Below are 23,349 nucleotides of genomic sequence, written 5' to 3' on the forward strand. Positions count from 1 at the left end.
AAACATCCTTCCTGCATCTAGTCTGTCCAGGCCTGACAGAATTTTATAGGTTTCGATGAGATCCCCTCTCAATCTTCTAAACTCCAGTGAGTATAAGCCCAATCGACACAATCTCTCCTCATATGTCATTCCTGCCATCCCAGGTATCAGCCTGGTGAATCTTCGCTGCACTCCTTCCATGGCAAGGACGTCCTTCCTTAGATAAGGCGACCAAAACTGCACACAATACTCAAGGTGCGGTCTCACCAAGGCCCTGTACAATTGCAGCAAGACATCCTTGTTCCTGTACTCGAACCCTCTTGCTATGAAGGCCAACATACCATTTGCCGCCTTAACCGCCTGCTGCACCTGCATGCTTACCTTCAGTGACTGGTGCACAAGAACACCCAGGTCTCTTTGCACTTCCCCTTCTCCCAATCTATTGCCATTCAAATAATAATCTGCCTTCCTGTTTTTGCCACCAAAGTGGATAACCTCACATTTATCCACATTATAGTGCATTTACCATGTTTCTGCCCAATCACCCAACCTGTCCAAATATTTATTTTTAGAACTTTAGAAATTTCAGTTATGGAGTAAAAATGGTAGATCAAAAATTTTCAGAATGCATTGGGAGTAATTTGTGGGGAAAAGATTGTAGTGTATGTGCTTTAAGTCAGAACTACTTTTTACAGCTCCTGTATACTGTAGTACCGGCAGTAACCACACCGGTATATAAGCTGTGCGCATGCCTCTCTACTCCAGTCTAGAGATGACCCTCCTCCAGTAAAGACCTGTTTGTTATATACAGCATCCGTGTAATTCTTTATCCACTGAACCACGGATCTAACAGTGGCGACGAGTGTTGATGCGAATCTACCTGCAACATTAAACAAAAAAAAACAAAAAAAAAGTCGAGTCCAGGAACATGGGCGTCGACCGCGAGCAACCGCCCAGCAGTCAGGCAGAGATCCAACTTTGCTGGGGAGGCTGTGGAGAGCCGGGCTTGGTTCCCCAGCCACAACGAGCAGTAAGAGACCGACGACAGGTCCTGAGCAGACCCTTCCCGAGCAGCGGCGGCTGGAGCCGACCGACGGCAGAGAGAGAGAGCCGGGCAGCGTCGACGGGGTAAGAAAAAGGGTGAAGAGAGCAGGGCGCAGCCGGGGGTTGATCACCGAGCGGCGTCGTGGAAAAATACTGCAAAACCGAAGAGAGGGTAAGAAACAGCCGGGTTCTAGACCGAGCGGCGTCGACAAATATCAAGAGAAGAACGCGCAGAGCACAGCCAGGGATCACGGGCTGATCAGGGTCCGCGGGGCGAAGCAAGGGGAGACGCCATTGAGCCGCGGAGAAGGAAGGAAAGCGCGGGAGACGCCATTTTGTGCCAGCGGAGAAGAAGGGGAAGCGCGGGAGGCACCACTGGGGATAGTTAACGCACAACCAAGGATGCCGAAGAGTGGCAGTATCTCTACGTTCGACAATGAAGTTGAAGATTGGGCGACATATGTGGAACGTATTGAGGTGTACTGCAGGGCAAATGAAGTGCCAGATGCTAATAAAGCACTGGTTCTGTTAAATTCCATGGGTGCAAAAACTTATGGGTTACTGCGGAATCTAATAACCCCAGAGAAGCCGGTAAACAAGGATTTTTGGAAGCATAGTAGAAATCCTACAGGACCACTTAAGCCCCACACCGCTGCTGATAGCAGAACGATTTAAGTTCCATAAAAGGAACTAACACAAAGACGAAAGCAATGCTGAGTACCTAAAGGAACTGCACAAGCTATCGAAATACTGCCAGTTTGGAGCGGGACTAGCAGACACGTTAAGGGACAAGTTTGTGTGTGGGCTACAAAGTGAAGGAACCCAGAAACGGCTTCTATCAGAAAAGGACCTTACGCTGGACAAAGCTTTCAATATGGCAGTATCACACGAAGCAGCCGCAAGGGGCGCTGCAGAGCTACAACGGAGACCGCAAGAATACGGCACCAACGAAATGACCTATGGAACAGGGAAGTGCTATCGCTGCGGCAGAACAACACATGACCAGAAAGATTGTTGGTTCAAGGACCAAGTGTGCAGACAGTGTGGGAAAGCAGGACACATAGCAAGAGTCTGCAGGTCTGGGAAGAAAACCAACAGTAAGAAATCTCCACAGGAGAAGTACAAAAAGGTACACCAGGTGATGGACAGTGGTTCAGACGAACAGAAAAGTGACACAGACTCCGGAAGCAAGGAGCTGGGTTGTCTGAAACTACATAATGTAACCGAAATAGAGGATCACCAGACTATCTGGGTTACACTCAAGATAGATGGAGTCCAAGTGGAAATGGAATTGGACACAGGGTCAGCTCTAACAGTCATAAATCAAAGAGACTACAAGCGGCTATTTTCACACATACCCTTGAAAGCTACAGAGATTGTCTTGAAGACGTATACGGGGCCAAAAGTCTACCCCAAAGGAAAAATAAGGGTGAAAGTGACATATAAAGGTCAGGAAATACCTAAAATGGATATATATGTATTGCCAAATGGAGGACCACCACTGCTAGGATGTGAGTGGATCCGGAAGATACATTTAGATTGGCATTCCATACAGGCACTGAAGGTGGAGGCCAAAAAGGATGACGACGTCACACCTGGACGACTGTCAAAAATGCTAACTGATGCAAAAGAAGTGTTCCAGGAGGGACTAGGAACACTAAAAGGAATAACAGCAACAATTAAAATAGAGGATAATGCAAGCCCAAAGTTTCTGAAGGCCAGACCAGTGCCTTATGCGATCAGACCAACGGTTGAAGCAGAGCTGGAAGGGTTGGAACGTTCAGGAGTACTGTCCAAAGTGGACTGGAGCGAGTGGGCTACACCCATCGTCCCTGTAATGAAGAGGTCGTTGAGTAATACGCCTGGGGAACCAAAGAAGATCCGCATCTGTGGGGATTTTAAGGTGACAGTGAACCCAGTCCTTCACACGGTGCAATATCCGCTTCCACGAATTGAGGATATTTTCGCCTCGCTATCTGGTGGTAAACGCTTCACCAAAATTGATCTAGCCCAGGCGTACTTGCAAATGGAGGTAGAAGAAGCTTCGAAACATTACCTTACGATCAACACCCATAAAGGTCTCTATCAATACAACCGGCTGGTGTTTGGAGTAGCCTCGGCTCCGGCTATCTGGCAGAGGGCGATGGATCAGGTCCTGCAAGGGATTCCAGGGACCCAGTGTTATTTGGACGACGTCTTGGTCACGGGCGAAAATGACGGTGATCACCTCGCTAACTTGGAGAAGGTGCTCACCAGATTAAAGGAATATGGGCTACGAGCTAATCGCCACAAGTGCGAGTTTTTCCAGAAACAGATCTCGTATTGCGGCCACGTCATCGATGAAGAGGGGTTACATAAGTCCCCTGACAAGATTGAGGCAGTAGTCAAGGCTCCAGCACCGGAAAATGTGTCACAACTGAGGTCGTTCCTCGGGCTGGTAAACTATTACCACAAGTTCTTACCAAATTTGTCTACGTTACTACACCCGCTGAACACCCTACTGCAAACAGGGGTGCCATGGAAGTGGGATGACGAACGTAGATGAGCTTTCCAGAAGTGTGAAGAATTGATCACATCAAAAGAGGTGTTGGCCCATTTCAACCCAGCACTACCAATTCGTTTGGCATGTGATGCATCACCCTACAGCATTGGAGCAGTGCTGTCGCACAAATTCCCAGACGGGTTGGAGAGGCCAGTGGCCTTTGCGTCTTGGTCACTAACCTCAGCCGAGCGCAACTATGCCCAGATTGACAGGGAGGCCCTCAGCCTAGTATGGTGAGTAAAAAAAATTCAACCATTATCTGCATGGGCAGAAGTTCACCTTGCTGACTGACCACCAACCACTTGTCTCCATCTTTAATCCTAAGAAGGGCGTGCCAGTAATGACTGCACAGCGGTTACAAAGATGGTCCCTGTTTCTAGGGGCGAATCAATATGAAATAGAATATAAAGGCACGAAACAGCATGGGAATGCTGATGGGCTATCGCGCCTGCCACTGCCTACGGTGGAGGAAGCACCAGCAGTGGACCCTATTGAGATATTTTATTCGTCGATAATTGAACGATTGCCAGTAACAAACGCCGATATAGAGAAGGAGACCCGCAATGATCCGTCGCTGTCACGGGTATATGAATTGACAGTGAGGGGATGGCCAACACATGGCGACTCACTGTTGCCAGCATTCTCATCCAGAAGAGAACAGCTGTCAGTATGACAGCTGTCAGTATGCCAGGGGACAATGATGTGTGGATTCAGAGTGGTGATTCCACCCAAGTTAAGGGAGAGAGTGCTAAAGGAGCTACATGAAGGTCATCTGGGGGGAGTGAAAATGAAAAGCCTTGCTAGGGCTTATGTGTGGTGGCCGGGAATCGATCAACAAATCGAAGACCTAACTAAGAGCTGCTTAGGATGCCAGAAGGTCCAAAATGCACCACCACATGCCCCTCTACACCCATGGGAGTGGCCCTCCTCTCCATGGCAACGGGTGCACATTGATTTCGCTGGTCCATTCATGGACTCAATGTTCTTAATAGCAGTGGATGCTCATTCAAAGTGGCCTGAGGTGATAAAGATGTCTTCAACCACTACAGAGAAAACGATTGCAGTCCTACGGACCATATTTGCCAGAAACGGTTTGCCAGAGCAGATCTGCTCTGATAATGGACCACAGTTTGTGTCTGACGAGTTCCAGAAATTCATGAAAAGGAATGGGGTAAGGCATTACACATCCGCCCCGTATCATCCAGCCACCAATGGATTGGCTGAGCGGTTCGTACAAACCTTTAAGAAGGCGATAAAGGGCATGTGCGACGAGGAAATTCCACTACAGCATAAGATGGACAATTTCTTATTAGCCTACCGAAACGCGACACATGCAGTTACCAACCAGACCCCGGCCATGATGTTCTTTAACAGAAGGTTGAGATCTCGTCTGGATTTGCTCAGACCAAATGTGCGAAGAAATGTTGAGGACAAACAATTCCAGCACATCAACGAGAAGCCGACAAGGAGCTTCAATGTAGGGCAACCAGTCTTGGCCCGTGAATATCGAACAGAGAAGTGGCAACCCGGAACGATATGTACAAGGCAGGGGCCATTAATGTACACAGTGGATGGCGGGGAGAACATTGTGAGACGCCACGTCGATCAGATCTTAGCGTCACAGGAAGGTGTCAACCCCATGTCTCGAGTACCTGGGGATGAACCCGACATACCGGTAGCATCTACTTCAGACCCAGTAGCAGTGGAACCCGATGAACTACCCGATGAAAAGGGGTCAGAATCGCCTCTGCACCAAGAACAAGAACCTCCGGAAAGGTGCTATCCCGAAAGGGTCAGGAAGCCGCCCCAAAGACCCAATCTATAAATGGACTTTTTGTTATTGAATGTACATGTAAAAATGTAATTGTTCTTTGAATATTAAGGGGGTATTAATCTAAAAAGGGAGGAATTATAGTGTATGTGCTTTAAGTCAGAAGTACTTTTTACAGCTCCTGTATACTGTAGTACCGGCAGTAACCACACCGGTATGTAAGCTGTGCGCATGCCTCTGTACTCCAGTCTAGAGATGACCCTCCTCCAGTAAAGACCTGTTGTTTGTTATATACAGCATCCGTGTAATTCTTTATCCACTGAACCACGGATCTAACAAAGATAATACTGTGCCACTAAGTGGCCAGATTGTGCAATGACAGGATGACTCATTTACATAAGCAGTTTTCATTAAGAATGTGGACATAGGAATTTATAATGGTAAAACTTGAAAAAATGTGACAACAGAGAGTAGGATAAACAAGAAGTGTACACAGTCATATTAGCCCAGCATTTACTCGGTGCTGCTCCCACTCCAGAGTTGTAACTTCACCGGAGGTATAAACAGGGTTTCTATTGCCCTTCCACTGAAGTTATGGCAGGGATTTTTAGTAACATATAGCCCCTTATCAGATCTCTCACATACAATCCAGTATCATGAAGTACAGTAACTGTAATTATGTTGTTAGCTTGGCTCAGTTGGTAAATATCTATCCTCTGAGTCAGAAGGTTATAGATTCAAACTTGTTCTAGGAATTTGATCATGTGATCTAGGTTGGCACTTCAGCGTAATGCTGAGGGAGTGCTGCATTGTCGAAGGCATCATTCTTTGGACAAAATACTAAATTTTGCCTTTCCTGGTTTAAGTGAATGCCAAAGATCCTATGGTACTATTCATTCTCTCAGTGACTTCCTCAATCAACATCACCAAATTGTCTGAATAAGAAATGTGTAAACCAATGCATAACTGTGATAATGTTCTTTAATGCTAATCTGAACCTGTCCTTTTAGATTTTAAGTGAAACCGGTAAAGAGGGAGATAAAGCAGGAATCCGACAATTATTGAGCAGAGTAGTGATGAAACCTCCTGGCTGGTTCTCCAAGTTTTTGGCTGTACTACAGAAGACAGGACATGAGGATCTTGCAAACATGTTGGCTGGCAATGAAAGCATATCTGAAACAGTAGGTAAGTTCTGAACTGTTAATGTTCATATTAATATATCTGTATCTAATGGTACATCTATACCCAACAATGCCTTAAGGCTGATAAAGAATAATAGCTGAAATAAAAACAGAAAATGCTGGAGATACTCAGCAGGTCAGGCAGCATCTGTGAAGAGAGAAACAGAGTTAACGTTTCAGGTCGATGACCTTTCGTCAGAACTGGAAAAAAGCAGGAAATGGAACAGATTTTTAAGCAAGTGTAGGGGCTGGGAAAGGGGAGGGGATGAAAGAAGAAAAGGAAAGGTCTGATAGGATAGAAGGCAGGAGAGGTTAAGAGACATTAAGAGATATTCAAGGCAAAAGGAGATGGTAATGGGACAGGTTAAGAAACAAAGGATGGCTCTAGATGAAGTGTAAATTGCGCTGGCAGAATGAAAGACAGCTGCCATGTGGGAGAGAAGAAAAGATACAAACAAAAGGTGTGGATAAAAAATATACATAGGATAGGGGCCGAGGTTATGATCTGAAATTGTTGAACTCTATGTTGAGTCCAGAAGGCTGTAAAGTGCCTAATTGAAAGATGAGGTGCTGTTCCTCGAGCTTACGCTGAGCTTCATTGGAACAGTGTAAGAGGCCGAGGACGGTGAGCTCTGAGTGGGAGTGGAGCGATGAATTAAAGTGACAGGCGACCAGAAGCTCGGGGTCCCCCTTACAGACTGAACGGAGGTGTTCCGCAAAGCGGTCACCCAATCTGCCTTTGGTCTCCCCAATGTAGAGGAGACTACATCATGAGCAGTGAATACAGTATACTAGATTGCAAGAAGTACAAGTAAATCGCTGTTTAACCTGGAAGGGGTGTTTGGGGCCCTGGACAGTGGGAAGGGGGGAGGTATAAGGGCATCTCCTGCGCTTGCACGGGAAGGTGCCGGGCAAAGGGGAAGGGGTGTTGGAGGTGATAGAGGAGTGGACCAGGGTGTCGCGGAGGGAGTGGTCCCTTCGGAATGCTGAAAGGGGAGGTGAGGGGAAGGTGTGTTTGGTGGTGAGATCACGCTGGAGGTGGCGGAAATGGGGGAGGATGATCCGTTGAATGTGGAGGCTGGTGGGGTGAAAGGTAAGGACAAGGGGAACTCTATCATGGTTCCGGGAGGGAGGGGCGGGGGTGAGGGCAGAAGTGCGGGAGATAGAACGGACACGGTCAAGGGCCGTGTCAACCACATTAAAGGGGAATCCTCGGTTGAGGAAAAAGGAAGACATGTCGGAAGCACTGGTATGGAAGGTGGCATCATCAGAGCAGATGCGGCGGAGACGGAGAAACTGGGAGAATGGAATGGAGTCCTTCCAGGAGGCGGGGTGGGAGGAAGCGTAGTCCAGGTAGCTGTGGGAGTCAGTGGGCTTGTAGTGAATGTTTGTCAATAACCTATCCCCAGAGATGGAGATGGAGAAATCGAGGAAGGGAAGGGAAGAGTCGGAGATGGACCATGTGAAGTTGAGGGAAGGGTGGAAATTGGAAGCAAAGTGAATGAAATTATATAGTTCAGGGCGAGAGCAGGAAACGGCACCGATACAGTCATAAATGTACCGCAAAAAGAGGTGAGGGAGGGGACCTGAGTAGGACTGGAACAAAGAGTGTTCCACATATCCCACGAAAAGACAGGCATAACTAGGACCCAAGCGGGTTCCCATAGCAACACCTTTGATTTGGAGGAAGTGAGTGGAGTCAAAGGAGAAGTTGTTCAATGTGAGAACAAGTTCAGCCAGGTGGAGGAGGGTGGTGGTGGATGGAGACTGGTTGAGCCTCTGTTCACGGAAGAAGCGGAGCACCCTCAGGCCATCCTGGTGGGAGATGGAGGTGCAGATTGTACGTCCATAGTGAAAAGGAGGCGGTTGGGGCCAGGAAACTGGGAACTGTTAAAGTGGCGGAGGGCGTCGGAAGAGTCGCGGATGTAGGTGGGAAGCTACTGGGCAAGGGGAGAAATAAGAGTCGAGATAGGAAGAGATAAGTTCCGTGGGGCAAGAACAGGCTGAAACGATGGGTCTACCAGGGCAGTCCTGTTTGTGGATCTTGGGAAGGAGTTAGAAGCGGGCTGTGCGGGGTTGGGGAACTATGAGGTTGGCGGCTGTGAGGGGAAGATCTCCAGAGGAATAATAGCTGACTAGTTTCTTACAATGTTAAGTCAACACTGCTGTTTTTCATAGTCGTGGATTTGAATATGCAATTAAAATACAAATTTGTGGACTCCAGCTTAGTAATAATTCTTTACATAGATAGTAATAAACTGCAATTGACACATCATCCATTTTATTGGGAAAATAGGGAGTAAATTAAATAATCATTCATCTTTCCAACACCTAAAATCTGTTGGACTAAATCAGAAAATAGATTTAGAGACTCTGCCAATCAGCAAATGAAACTGCCTGAGCAGATACAGAATTATGACATTTCAGTATGTTACCATGGAACCACAAAAGTTTACAACACAGAAAGAGGCTATTGGGCCCATAGAATCTGTTCTGGTTCTTTGCTAGAGCAATCCAAAACTATTCCCACTGTCCTGATCTCCTTCATAGTCTTGTATCTTCCTCTGCTTCAACGTCTTATCCAATTTTCCCTTAAAACATACAATTATCTCTGCCTCAACCGTTCCCCATGCTCCAACAACCCACTGTAAAAAAAATTCTCCTAACCATTTCACTCTTTTTGTGATAATTTCAAATTGATGACCTCTTTTCACTGACTTCCCAAACACAGGAAATTTCCTTTCTCATTTGTTAACTCTATCTAGGTGAATTCTGTCTTAATGCAACTTTGTAGGACATTCTTATACTCTAATGCTGTGGTACAGTCCTCCACTAACGTGGACACCTTTTTCCCTCCCTATCTCTCCTGAAAATGGTATAACCAGGAATATTAAGTCCTGTCCAAATTTAAGCCATGTTTTTGTTATAGCAACCATATCATATTCTTCCATGGTTATTAATGCTTCTAATTTCTTCAGTTTTATTTTGAATGCTTTGTGCATTCATATACATGTCACTCATTCTTGACTCCAATTCTTGTTGATCAGAACCCTTATTCTTTTTCTGGATTTTCTCATTCATTTTTTGATACTCCTTGCCCTTTGTACAACAGTGTTTTTATCTCTCATCACCTCAGTCTGTTTCTTTCCCTTTCCCCTGTTAGTATTGCCGTACTGTTTATTTAAGCTAAGTCTTTTGCTTTTATTCCAGTAGCTTTATTAATCATGCTTTCCTCTAGTCTGAAAAGTGATTTTAACCCCATCCAACCACAGAAACTGGTTGGGTGGGCAGTTACAATTGCCCAAGTTCCTTACCCGCCCCGGAACCACTGAGAGCTGACTGGTTTCGATTTGCTCCGGGTCCCCTCAGCAGGCAGCTAGACACCCGCCCAAAGTCAGCAGGGTCCTTTTTAACATATGCATGTTGGGTCCCTGTGATGCCATTTGGACTCGACTGTAATTTTTATTAGGCAGCCTAAACGGGAAGCATAAATGAGTTTCCTGCCAGGCCAACCCTGTGACAAAGCAAATTGGGACCAGAAAAGGCCCAAAAGGGTAATTTAAAATGTTTAAAAAAACTTTCTTTGTGGGGCCCGGAGGAGTAGATTGTTCCTCCAGATCCCACAAGGCAAACTTAAGCCTCCCCTACTGCGAACTCCTCGCGCCCCCCCCTCCCTCCAATCATGGGACTCCCCAGGGTGGCCTAGCAGCCGATCCTGCCACTTATCGGTTATCGGCGGGCGGCTTCTGGGCCATGCAATTTTCCACCACTTAGCCACCCAAAACGGGTGAGAATTTGGCTGGTCATATTTAAATGAGGCCTTGGAGTTAAAGTAACTGGTCCTCATTTATGGAACAGCGGGTGAGTTTCTAATTCACAATGCTGTCCACCTGCACAAAACTGTCCCAGAGTTAAATTTAGGGGCCCTAGAGTTTCCCCACTCCCACAATGTTATTTTAACTACTCCCCACTGCTCTATTTACCCTCTCTGCAATGATATTAGGGCCATTTCAGTTCAGGTGAAGGCTGCCGCCTTGGAATAACCTTCCCTTGCTTCAATTTCCCCCCAAAATATGAACCCTTCCCTCCTGCACTAGCCATGTGTTGACCAACCTAATTTTCCTCTCATTAACCTGTCCAGTGTATTTCACTTCATGGCTCAGGAATAACTGATAAAATCCATTACAGCTGCAAACAGTGGAGTAAAAAGACAGGGAGCACAAGAGTTTCAACATCTTGTTTAGTACAATCCCAACGCAAAGCAGGCCACTGGTTTTATTACAAAAATCTGAATACTCTGGAGCATTTCTTTAGTGAGATTGGTTGTTTCTGCACAGTATGAATATTTCCAAGCTGAAGTTATGAGGCACCGATGATGCTGCCAGCGCTGAGTTTAATGGGTGCTGTCATTTTACTGAGTATCTCTGACCATTCTCAATGGAAATAGAGCACTTTCAAATGAGAAAATAATGGAACAACATCCTCTTTATTTGAAGCTAAAAAATCTTTTGCTTTTCAAATGCCAGAGGTCCTATCCAATTTTTAAAACAATAAATCTTGTAACCTGCAGTATAATGACATAATCATGGCGCAGGTTGTGTCTGTCAGAAAATCATGTTTCAGAGGTGAGAGGAAGATGTAAACATGTTCTTATTGAATGTTGGTGTATTTAAACTGTAAAAGCATAAAGCTATATTAAATTACAGTCCATTCTCTTTCCAACGCACCCATTTATAGATTAGTTTTTTTATCTTAGAAGTTGCAAGGTCATGATGCTTTAAGGTACTGGACTCGTTAATATTTAGTTAGGGTATTTTCTAAAGTATGTGGAAGTAAATGTTTCTATTCTGCAGCTATCTTTGAGTTAACCTTTTTATACATGTTATTGTGCATGTATTCCACTATATTGAAAATCAATTGAAATGGCTACTTTCTGATTCTTATCAGCCTTCAGTTCTCAAGAATGATGAAGTGTGTTGTTGCACCTGTATACTGTGCCATTGAGTGCCACAATGCAGATTTTTCCCTCAATTCCTGACTGCAACCATTTCCAGTCTTGGCCAGGTGATCAGTTTGTGCAGTAAGAGGGAGGGAATCAAGATGAATTACCTTGTTCTTGGGGGTACCTGTTACAAAGTGACATTGGAACAGATCAGCTATCCATTCGGGAGATATTTATTTAGCTGTTAATATCTCACAAACAACAGTGAGATTTTTCTGAGGGGGGAATGTTGGAGAACTCACTTTGTTAGGAGCCGTGGGAACTTTAATGTCCACATGAACAAGCAGATGGGACCTCGATATAACATCTCCTTCAGAGGATGGCACCTTCAATGATACAGTACTACCTCAGTGCTGCACGAAGTGCTTGCCTAATTTCTGTGCTCAAGTCCTGGTGTGAATTTGAACCCACAACCTTCTGACCATAGGAGAGAGTGTTACCAACTGAGCCAGGTGGACACCTGGATGATATGGTGTATATTGCAGAAGGACTTAAAAGGGGAATAAAATAATAAAAATGGGGTAAAAAAAATGGAAACCACCAGGTCACTTCAGTATACATTATTAACCTAGTACATACATTCTTTTTTATGCAGATCCAGCAGAAGAAAGTCAAGATTTAGCTGGCGATCAGTTGGCAACTGAGGTGCAGATCAAAGTAGATGATGCTAAACCGGACCAGTTAGCTGTTGAAAAAGATGAGCAGGCAGCCCAGGACTTGTATAGTAGCCCTACTACTGCAGGGGAATATGATCTAAACAGCAGCATCCTGGATTTGGATTTGTCTGCGACAGGTAAAAGATTGTATCAGCAAACATCATCTGTAGCCAGTGGCTTCATTACATAGAGGGTATGGGTGAGGGAAGAAATACTGAAGATGATTATTTCTATATGAAATGTTCCTGTTCCCCTCGCCCCCCAACTTCTGTTGCCTTCGATCTCAGATCCTAGGTCACTGATTGATAGTGACTAAGAGATGAGGCAGGCTCCCAGGCTCCAGGTAATGCTACTGCAAGCCAGCTACGAGTGGAGCAGCTCAGTCATGAGTCCTTTGGACTCCTCCTAGCCTCTTCTTGGTGCCTGTCTAAAACAATGCTGCTGATATCAGGAACTGAGGAAAGTTGGGAGTGAAACTGATCCAAAGTCCCACTATTCTATGTTGGAGTTCCAACTTGCTGTGCACTTTATGATGAATACATTTTCATGAGTGAATTGACATAACTCTCTAGGAACTTGGTCATGAGCAAATTTGTTAAGTTCAATTGAGAAATTTACATAAATGAAAATAGGAAATGCTAGAAACACTGCAGGTCAGGCAGAGAAACAGAGTTAGCATTTCAGGTCGATGACCTTTCATCAGAGAAATTTTCATCATGTTATCTATCGCCTCAAAAAATAATTTTTATGTCTAAAATTTATTTTTTTAGAGGCCCATTTTCTGTGTCTTACATGTCAGTTTTACACTGTGTCAGTGATGTTACAATGACTTGAGCATTGTTAGGATGAAAAATATTTCCTCAGTTCTGATGGCGTGTGACAGTGGTATTTTGAAGATCTTCTTGCAAGTGAGAATATTTTCCTAGACTTTTAGATATTAACACAGCAAATGTAAAGTAACTAAGTTACCAGATTTTGAGATCTTTGCAACTTCTAATTTTTTTTGAAACTCTCTTGCAGATTTTGAGGTAATAATAGATTTTAATTATTTTGCGCTGTGGGACCATGATCCTGCAATATTTTCATAGTCATAGGGCAAAAGATGAGAGTTTAATTTATTTTTAAAAATTCCTTTGTGTTGTTGCAGCCCTCAGACTTGTAACATTTAATGACAGCAGTTTTAACCTGCCACAACAAAATGTCTCAAGCTGTGGTGAAGTACATGCTGCTTTTTTACTTTGAAAGAAAGACCTCAGGATGTCCCAAAGCGCGCTTTATGGCCAATTAAATATTTTTGAAGTGTAGTTACTGTTGTAATGTAGGAAACGCATCAACCAATTTGTGTTCAGCAAGGTCCCACAAACAGCAAAGAAATAATGATCATAAGAAGATATGAACATAAGAAATAGGAGCAGGAGTAGGCCAATCGGCTGTTTGAGCCTGCTCCGCCATTCAGTAAGATCGTGGCTGACCTCAACTCCACTTTCCTGCCCTACCCCCATATCTTTTGATTTCCTTAGTATCCAAAAATCTATCAAGCTCTGTCTTGAATATACTCAATGACTGAGCAGCCACAGCTCTCTGGGGTAGAGAATTCTAAAGATTCACAAGCCTTTGAGTGAAGAAATTTCTCCTCATCTCAGTCCTAAATGGCCGACCCCTTATTCTGAGACTGACCCCTAGTTCTAAACTCCCCAGCAGGGGAAACATCATCCCTGCATCTACCCTGTCAAGCCCTGCAAGAATTCTATGTTTCAATGAGATCACCTCTCATTCTTCTAAACTCTAGAGAATATAGGCTTAGTCTACTCAATCTCTCCTCATAGGACAATCCCCTCATCCTGAATCAGGAATCAGTCTAGTGAACCTTTGTTACATTCTCTCTAAGGCAATTATATCCTTCCTTAAGTAAGGAGACCAAAACTGTACACAATACTCCAGGTGTGATCTCACCCAGGCCCTATATAATTGCAGTAAGATTCTTCAATCTTATACTCCAAATCCTCTTGTAATAAAGGTCAACATACCATTTGCTTTCCTAATTGCTTGCTGTACCTGCATGTTAACTTTCAGTACTCCGTGTACAATGACACCCAGGTCCCTCTAAACACCAACATTTCCCAGTCTCACCATTTAAAAAATATTCTACTTTTCTATTTTCCTACCAAAGTGGATAACTTCACATTTCTCCACGTTCTATTCCATCTGCCACGTTCTTGCCCACTCATTTAACCTGTCGCTTTCCCTTTGCAGCCTCTTTGCGACCTCCTCACAGCTTATTTTCCCACCTAGCTTTGTATCGTTGGCAAACTTGGATACATTACACTCAGCCCCCTCATCTAAGTCATTGATAAAGATTGTAAATAGCTGTGACCCAAGCACTGATCCTTGCGGTACCCCACTAGTTACAGCCTGCCAACCCGAAAATGACCTGTTTATTTCTACTCTCTGTTTTCTGTCTGTTAACCAATCCTCAATATGTGCTAATATATTGCACCCAATCCCACGAGCCCTAATTTTCTGTCATAACCTCTTGTGTGGCACCTTATCAAATGCTTTTTAAAAATACAAGTACACCACATCCACTGGTTCCCCCTTATCTACCCTGCTAGTTACAACCTCAAACAACTCTATGATTTCCCTTTCATAAGTCCGTGTTGACTCTGCCTAATCACATTATGATTTTCTACGTGCCCTGATATCACGTTGCTAATAATAGATTCTAGCATTTTCCCTACTATTGATGTCAAGCTAACTGGCTGGTTTGCTACCTTCCAATCTGCAGGGACCATTCTAAAATCTAGGGAATTCAGAAGATCAAAACCAATGCATCCACTATCTCTGTAGCCACCTCTTTTAAAACCCTAGGATGTAGGCCATCAGGTGCAGAGAAGTTTTCGGTTTTTAGTCCCATTAATTTCTCCAGTACTTTTTTAACTAACACTAATTTCTTTAAGTTCCTCATTTTCACTAGACCCTTGGTTCTCCACTATTTCTGGAATGGTTGAGGGATAAATATTGGCTCCCTTTGAAATAGTGCCATGGGATCTTTTACGCCCACCTGTAAGGGCAGGCGTGGCCTTGTTTTAACATTTCATCTGAAAGACGGCACCTCTGCCAGTGCAGCACTCTCTCAGTACTGCACTGGAGTGTCAGCCTAGATGTTCTCCTCATGTCTCTTGAACTTGAACCCACCAACCTCCTGACTCAGAGATGACGGTGCTACCACGGAGCCAAGGCTGACACAAAAAAGGAGCAGCTCATCAGCTTTCCATGCTGGACCTGAGCCCTACCTGGATGTCTCATTGAAATCTTTATAAAAGTTAAGATCATAGGTTGAGACCTCTGCAACTTGCTGGCCACTTCCAACAGATTCTCCTTTTTGCCTCTTCAACAATTTTCTTTTCACTCTGGTTGTTATAGCATTGTCACTGCTACCTGTGGAGCACCATGGGGTACTTTCAGAAAACCTGTGACAAGATACCACACAGGAGACTATTGGAGAAGATGAAGTGGTGTGAAATTAGGGGGAAGTATAACTCCATCTATAGAAACACAAATATTAATATAATTGGCCGCTGGTACAAAGTCTGCCCTTTATTTATACTGTTATTAGGTAGCCTTCTGTACTAGCACTATGCCCCATTTCAGTTAGAAGATAACTCACCAGGGACGGGCCTGATGGCTCAGCAAGTTTATTCAGTCAGTAGTTTGTTGAGTCAGTAGAGGAGCCATGGAGATTAGGAAGATTCCAGTTTTGAACCCCAGCCTGAATGACCTTCAGTAAGAGAGGAGAATACCAGTCAGGGTTCTTGCTTCTGAGAGCTATCCTGTGATTCCTGCTGAAAAGTGCAGATGTGGATATCAAAGATGACACAAACAGGGTGGGCTCTGATGCCAACTCTCGCTGTTGAGGATCACACATGATTAATGACCACGTGAATGAGCTACCAGAAAGCATGAAGTGCCCTTGTAACCACTTCACATCAATGAAGGAGAAAAGAGCAGGGAGGAATGGAACTAAACTTAACAACTCATGAATGTGCAGAGGTTTCCCACACACTCCCAAGTTTGTATTGGTTCACAGGGGCAGTATTACAACAGCAACAACTGGCATTTATATAGCATTCTTCATGTAAAAGAATTGTTGTGCTTACAGTTTGTGTTTCTGCACCAACAAATATGATAGTGGTAACTGCCAGCAAAGAGTTCCCCATTACATCATCAAAGCTTTTATAAAAGTCTCATATTTGTAAATCCCACTGCAGTTAACATAATTTGGAATTTTAATCAGTACATTATCACTACATAAATCACTAGTCTGGCATTATTTATGACAAGCTACTCGCATAAGCAAATAATCAAAATGTAATTATAGTCTATAACCACTGAATTTATTTTCAGGATGAAATTAATGGCTTTAACAATTTCTTCAGATGATATTTGAAAAGACATTATTCTCTCACAGGTCATTTCATACTTCAGCACAGCCTTGCTACATTTGGATGATCTTCTTCATACTTAGACAGGAATATGCCATTAATTGGGGGTTGCAAGTGGAGGACTTCAGATTATTGAAATCCAAAACTTATTTATCAAGTACCTCCTAAATTTACTTTCTGAATAAGACTAAAATATAAAACAGATTGTAGAGCTTCTACAAGTATGTGAGAAGGAAGATACAGTAGTAGCAAAATTAAGTATTGGTCCCTTAGAGGCTGAGACAGGTGAAATTATAATGGGGAATAATGAAATGGAAGAGACTTTAAACAAATATTTTGTATCTGTCTTCACAGCAGAAGACACAAAAAGCATACAAAAATTAGTGGGGAACCAAGGGGCTAATAAGAGTGAGGAACTTACAGTAACTAATATCGGTAGAGAAAAAGTACTTGAGAAACGAATGGGACTAAAAGCCGACAAATCTCCTGGACCTGATGGCCTACAACCTAGGGTTCTAAAAGAGGTGGCTGCAGAGATAGTGGATGCATTGGTTTTGATCTTCCAAAATTCCCGAGATTCTAGAACGGTCCTAGTGGACTGAAAGGTAACAAATCTAACCCTGCTATTCAAGAAAGGAGGGAGAGAGAAAACAGGGAACTACAGTACAGGCCAGTTAGCCTGACATCAGTCATAAGAACATAAGAAACAGGAGCAGGAGTAGGACAATCGGCAACTCGAGCCTGCTCCGCCATTCAATAAGATCATGGCTGATCCAATCTTGGCCTCAACACCACTTACCCGCTCTCTCCCCATACCCCTTGACTCCCTTGTAGTTCAAATGTCTGTCAATCTCCACCTTGAATATATTCAATAACTCCGCCTCCACAGCTCTCTGGGGTAGAGAATTCCAAAGATTCACGACCCTCTGAGAGAAGAAATTCCTTCTCATCTCCATCTTAAATGGGTGACCCCTTATTCTGAAACTATGCCCCCCTAATTCTAGATACCCCCCACTAGAGGAAACATCCTCTCAGTCGTCGGGAAAATGCTGGAATCCATTATTAAGGAAGTGGTAACAGGGCACTTAGAAAATCATAATATGATTAGGCAGAGTCAACATGGTTTTATGAAAGGGAAATAGTGTTTAACAAATTTATTAGAATATTTTGAGGATGTAACTAGCAGGGCAAATAAAGCGGAACCAGTGAATGTAGTATATTTGGATTTCCAAAAGGCATTTGATAAGTTGCCACATAAAAGGTTATTACACGCAAGGGACGGTCTACACCTGTGCAGAGATGGAACTGATGTTCTCGGGGTAATTTTTGATAAAGCAGTTCGGGAGCATTTAAACTAGTATGGCAGGGGGCTAGAAACCTATGTAGTGAAATAGAGGAAAGTGAAAGGCAGACAGAAATAAATGATAAAAGGGTGAGGAACAAAAAACAAAGGGCCAAACTAATTCATAAAAAATGTGAGCATAAAAAAAGCCTGAGGGTTTTATACCTTAATGCGAGAAGCATCAGGAACAAGGTAGATGAATTAGCTGTGGAAATAGAGGTTAATAATTATGACCTAATTGGGATTACGGAAACATGGTTGCAGGGTGAGCAGGGCTGGGAGCTTAACATACAGGGGTATTCAGTATTTAGGAAGGATCGACAAAAAAGAAAGGGAGGAGGGGTAGCATTGCTAGTAAAAGAGGGGATAAATGCAATTGAAAGGAAGGATATTAACTCAGTTAATACAGAATCTATATGGGTGGAGCTAAGAAATAGCGAGGGGCGAAAAACATTAATAGGAGTGGTATATAGGCCTCCAAATAGTAAAATAGAGGTTAGGGAGGGCATCACGAGGGAAATTAGAGAAGCGTGCAATAAGAGCACAGCTGTCATCATAGGTGACTTTAACTTACATATAGATTGGACTAGCCTAATCAGTAAAAATAATGAGGAGGAGGAATTCCTTGAGTGTTTGAGGGATGGTTATCTGGATCAATATGTCGAGGAACCAACTCGGGAACAGGCTATATTGGACTGGGTACTGTGCAATGAGAAGGGACTAATCAGTAATCTTGTTGTACGGGGACCCTTGGGTCAGAGCGATCATAACATGATCGATTTCTCACTCGAAATGGAGAGCGAAGAAATTGACTCAGAGACTAAGGTCCTGAATTTAAACAAGGGGAATTATGATGCCATGAGACGGGAACTGAGTAGGTCTGATTGGACAACGTTCCTGGGAGGACTGGAGGTAGATAAACAATGGCAAACATTTAAAGATAGAATGACAAAATTGCAAAAATTGTTTATACCAATCTGGCATAAAAGGAAATCTAAAAAGGTGACTCAACCGTGGATAACAGGGGAAATTAGAGACAGCATAAAATCCAAAGATAGGGCGTATAAAATAGCCAAAAAAAGCGCCAGAGCGGAAGATTGGGAACAGTTTAAGATAGAGCAAAGGAGGGCAAAGGGCATAATCAAGAGGGGCAAAATAGCTTACGAAAACAAGCTGGCGGAAAATATAAAAACTAACTCCAAAAGCTTTTATAAGTATATCAAAAGGAAAAGACTGGTGAAAACCAAAGTTGGTCCATTGCAGTCAGATACGGGGGAATATATAATGGGAAATAAGGAAATGGCAGATCAACTAAATGCATACTTTGGGTCAGTCTTTACGAAGGAAGACACAAAAAACCTCCCTGGGATATCGGGAAAAATAGGGACATTGGCAAAGGAGGAACTGACGCAAATCAATATCTCTAAGGATATGGTGTTAAGGAAGCTAAAGGGATTGAAGGTGGACAAATCCCCAGGGCCTGATAACATGCATCCTAGGGTACTGAAGGAGGTGGCCCTAGAGATAGCGGATGCACTAAGGATGATTTTTCAGAATTCATTAGACTCGGGAACAGTGCCGATGGATTGGAGGGTAGCTAACGTTACCCCACTATTCAAAAAGGGGGGTAGGGAAAAAGCAGGTAATTACAGACCTGTAAGCCTTACATCAGTTGTGGGCAAAATGCTGGAGTCCATCATTAAGGATGAAATAGCGGAGCACTTAGCAAATGGGGACAGGATAGGACAGAGTCAACATGGATTTACAAAGGGTAAATCGTGCTTGACTAATCTATTGGAATTTTTTGAGGGAGTAACTGGTAGAATAGATGGGGGAGAGCCAGTAGATGTGGTGTACCTGGACTTCCAAAAGGCCTTCGATAAGGTCCCACATAAAAGATTAGCATGGAAAATTGAGGCTCATGGGATAAAGGGGAAAGTTTTGGCGTGGATAGGGAACTGGCTGTCAGATAGAAAACGGAGAGTTGGAATAAACGGCTCATTTTCTGAATGGCAGGCAGTAACAAGTGGGGTACCACAGGGATCTGTCCTGGGCCCCCAGCTGTTCACAATTTACATTAATGACCTGGATCAGGGAGTCGGATGCAGCATTTCCAAATTTGCAGACGACACTAAACTAGGAGGGGGGGTGGGCTCAGAGGAAGAGACCAGGAAGCTCCAGAGCGATTTGGACAGACTGGGCGATTGGGCGGATAAATGGCAGATGCACTATAATGTGGACAAGTGCGAAGTTATCCACCTTGGGTGCAGGAACGGGAGGGCAAATTATTATTTAAATGGCAATAGATTGGGAGAGGGGGAAGTACAGAGAGACCTGGGTGTTCTTGTACACCAGTCACTGAAGGCGAGCATGCAGGTGCAACAGGCGGTCAAGAAGGCAAACGGTATGCTGGCCTTCATAGCAAAAGGGTTAGAATACAGGAACAGGGATACCTTGCTGCAGCTGTACAGGGCACTGGTGAGACCACACCTTGAGTACTGTGTACAGTTTTGGTCGCCTCATCTGAGGAAGGATGTTCTTGCCATGGAGGGGGTGCAGCGGCGATTCACCAGGCTGATACCAGGAATGGCGGGAATGACCTATGAGGAGAGACTATGTAGTTTAGGGATGTACACACTGGAGTTTAGAAGATTGAGAGGGGACCTCATAGAAGTGTATAAAATTCTGACAGGTCTAGACAGACTGGATGCAGAAGGAATGTTTCCCTTGGCGGGTGAGAACAGAACTAGAGGACATAATTTAAGGATAAGGGCTAAACCATTTAGGACAGAGATGAGGGGGAATTTCTTCACTCAGAGAGTGGTGAACCTGTGGAACTCATTGCCACAGAGGGCAGTGTACGCCAGCTCATTAAATATATTTAAGAGGGAATTAGATATATTTCTACGGGCAAAAGGGGTTAAGGGTTACGGAGAGAAGGCGGGGACGGGATACTGAATTAAAGGATCAGCCATGATCTCATCGAATGGCGGAGCAGGCACGAAGGGCCGAATGGCCTACTCCTGCTCCTATCTTCTATGTATCTATGTATAAGGGCTCATGGGGTTGGGGGTAATGTATTAGCACGGATAGAGGATTGGTTAATGGACAGAAAACAGAGAGTAGGGATAAATGGGTCATTTTCAGGTTGGCAGGCTGTAACTAGTGGGGTGCCGCAAGGATCAGTGCTTGGGCCTCAGCTATTTACAATCTATATTAATGACTTAGATGAAGGGACCGAGTGCAATGTATCCAAGTTTGCTGACGATACAAAACTAGGTGGGAAAGTAAGCTGTGAGGAGGACACAAAGAGCCTGCAAAGGGATATATAGACAGGTTAAGTGAGTGGGCAATAAAGTGACCGATGGAGTTTAATACGGGAAATGTGAGGTTATTCACTTTGGTGGGAAGAATAGAAAAATAGAATGGCCCGTATATTCCGATGCCTACGGGTGTGTACGAGGTGTATAAACACCCATAGGGTCATTGGAAATGCCGGTTTCAGGCATGTGAATTTCCAATCTGTCAAGGATCCTCTTGACAGATTGGATGCCTGCCCTGGAGAAGGGCCTCTGCGGGCGGAGAGTTCTGCTTTCTGCAGAACCTCCGCCCGCTGAAATCACTTAAAAATCTTATGCCTGGTAAAACCAGCATAAGAGTTTAAAAAAGTAAAAAAATAAAATTTTCACTCATTTATAATTTAAATAAGGTAAATTTATTTTTAGCCCTGTAAAAAACTTTAATTACTTTTTTCAAAAAAATATAAATTTTTGTTTAAAATATTAAATTTAATGTAATTTTAACTGATTTTAAAAACATGATTAAAATTTTTTTTTTTTAATGTTTTGATGTCTTTTTTCAGTGATCCCCATTCATACTTTTGACAGGTCTAGCTGTCAAAAGTATGAAGGGGGATTCCCTTCTTTCATTGGCTCGTCTGGCCCACGTGATCCCAGGGACGCTTGCGAACTGCATGCGCCCCTGGGACACCTGGGCCCTACGCATTTCGTCGTGGAGAGGCTTGTTAAGTCTGTGAATTATTTAGTTAATTAAAACAGACTAATGAGTAACAATAAAAACAGGTCTTTACTGGTTGGAGGTAGGGACTATACTGAATACAAGATTACTGCACAGTGCTTATATACCGGTGTGTTCACCCCCGGTATTACGTCTACAGCAGCCTGAGAAAGTAGTACATCTCTTAAGGTGGAACAGGCTTAAGCTCTCTTAAGGTGGAACAGGTTACATACACAACACTCCTCCCTTCTTAGCTTTATAGTCATCCCCCCCATTTAACATAACGTAATAACATATATACATATATAACTTCATGTTTAACGTAACATATCACAGATTCAGTCTCTGCGGAAAACAGTTCACAGATTCAATCTCTGTGGTGTAGTCGGTTCACGTTACTCATTCAATAGTCCTTTCATGGATTTAACAGCTTGAACTTCCGAACTGATTTGGCTCCGTTCGGAGGGACCACGTGTGTGATCTGGTAGAGGTGATAATGGTTCAGATGGGTCATCTTCTGTTTTTCCTTTTCCTTTTCTGCTTCTTGGAGACTCTCTGGGCTCCATTGTCAGCTGCCACAGCTGCCAGCTGCATGCGCAGTTCCTCCTTCTCGTCCTCCTGTTTCCGTCGTAGAGCCAGCTTCTCCCGATGTTCCGTAGACTTTTGGTGCTCCTCCATGATTTCTGCACTTTGGGAGTCGAAGTTACAAGCTGGGCAGGACAGGACATCGTAATATTCGGTGTCGTCCACCAGGTCATGGTAATATTCGGTGTCGTCCTGAGCTAGACCAGTGAGAGGGTCGTCTATTTCCTCCATACCCAGCTGGACGTTAGCCAGCTCTTGTTCCAAATCCAGACATCTTTCCTGAAGAGACTTCTTCATGTGTACCTCTGCATCCAGCTTTTTCTGGGCTTTCAGCAAGTCGTTTACTAGTGACCTCATTTGTGATTTTAATACTTCAACTTCCTTTGGAGATTGATTGCTCGGACTATGCAATCCCTCTACCGGAGCAGCTGTTTCAGCGGTCTGTTGTTCTACATTGACGTGAGTCAGCGTACTTTTGGCATCCAATGGCTGCTCTGTTGCAGTCGTTTCAGTCTGTCGTCACATCAGCCATCTCAATGACTTTTGAGAGCTCCGAACCCTTTTCCTTTGAAGATCGCAGCTCGTGTTCAAGTTTTTCCCATTTCAGAGTCTTGTCCCTCAGCATATGAAGGAGTTGGCTGACCGTTAACTCTTCTGACACCAGATTATGGCACGCACCTTCAGAACCTGAATCAGCTTTGATTCGTTCGGCCTCCTCGCGCAGATGGTTGGTGTGCTCCTGCTCCATTTTCTCCATCAGTTGCTTCTGTTGACTTTCCAGATTCTCC

General features: G+C 43.9%; 1 protein-coding gene across 3 annotated transcripts in view; it reads left to right on the forward strand.

Moving 5' to 3' along the window:
* Nucleotides 1-23,349, forward strand: part of ifih1 (interferon induced with helicase C domain 1) — a 184,110-nt gene that overhangs the window by 25,770 nt on the left and 134,991 nt on the right. For 2 of the 3 annotated variants that reach the window (XM_085986418.1, XM_085986419.1), the window contains exons 2-3: nt 6,347-6,521; nt 12,115-12,312. In XM_085986418.1, the coding sequence (XP_085842544.1) occupies nt 6,347-6,521; nt 12,115-12,312 (373 nt within the window). The remainder of the gene's footprint in view (nt 1-6,346; nt 6,522-12,114; nt 12,313-23,349) is intronic. The other variant, XM_085986420.1, reaches the window with a different exon arrangement.

Source organism: Somniosus microcephalus, chromosome 4, assembly GCF_052327205.1.
Source record: "Somniosus microcephalus isolate GS21.2 chromosome 4, FLI_Smic_1.0, whole genome shotgun sequence".
Classification (NCBI taxonomy): Eukaryota; Metazoa; Chordata; class Chondrichthyes; order Squaliformes; family Somniosidae; genus Somniosus; species Somniosus microcephalus.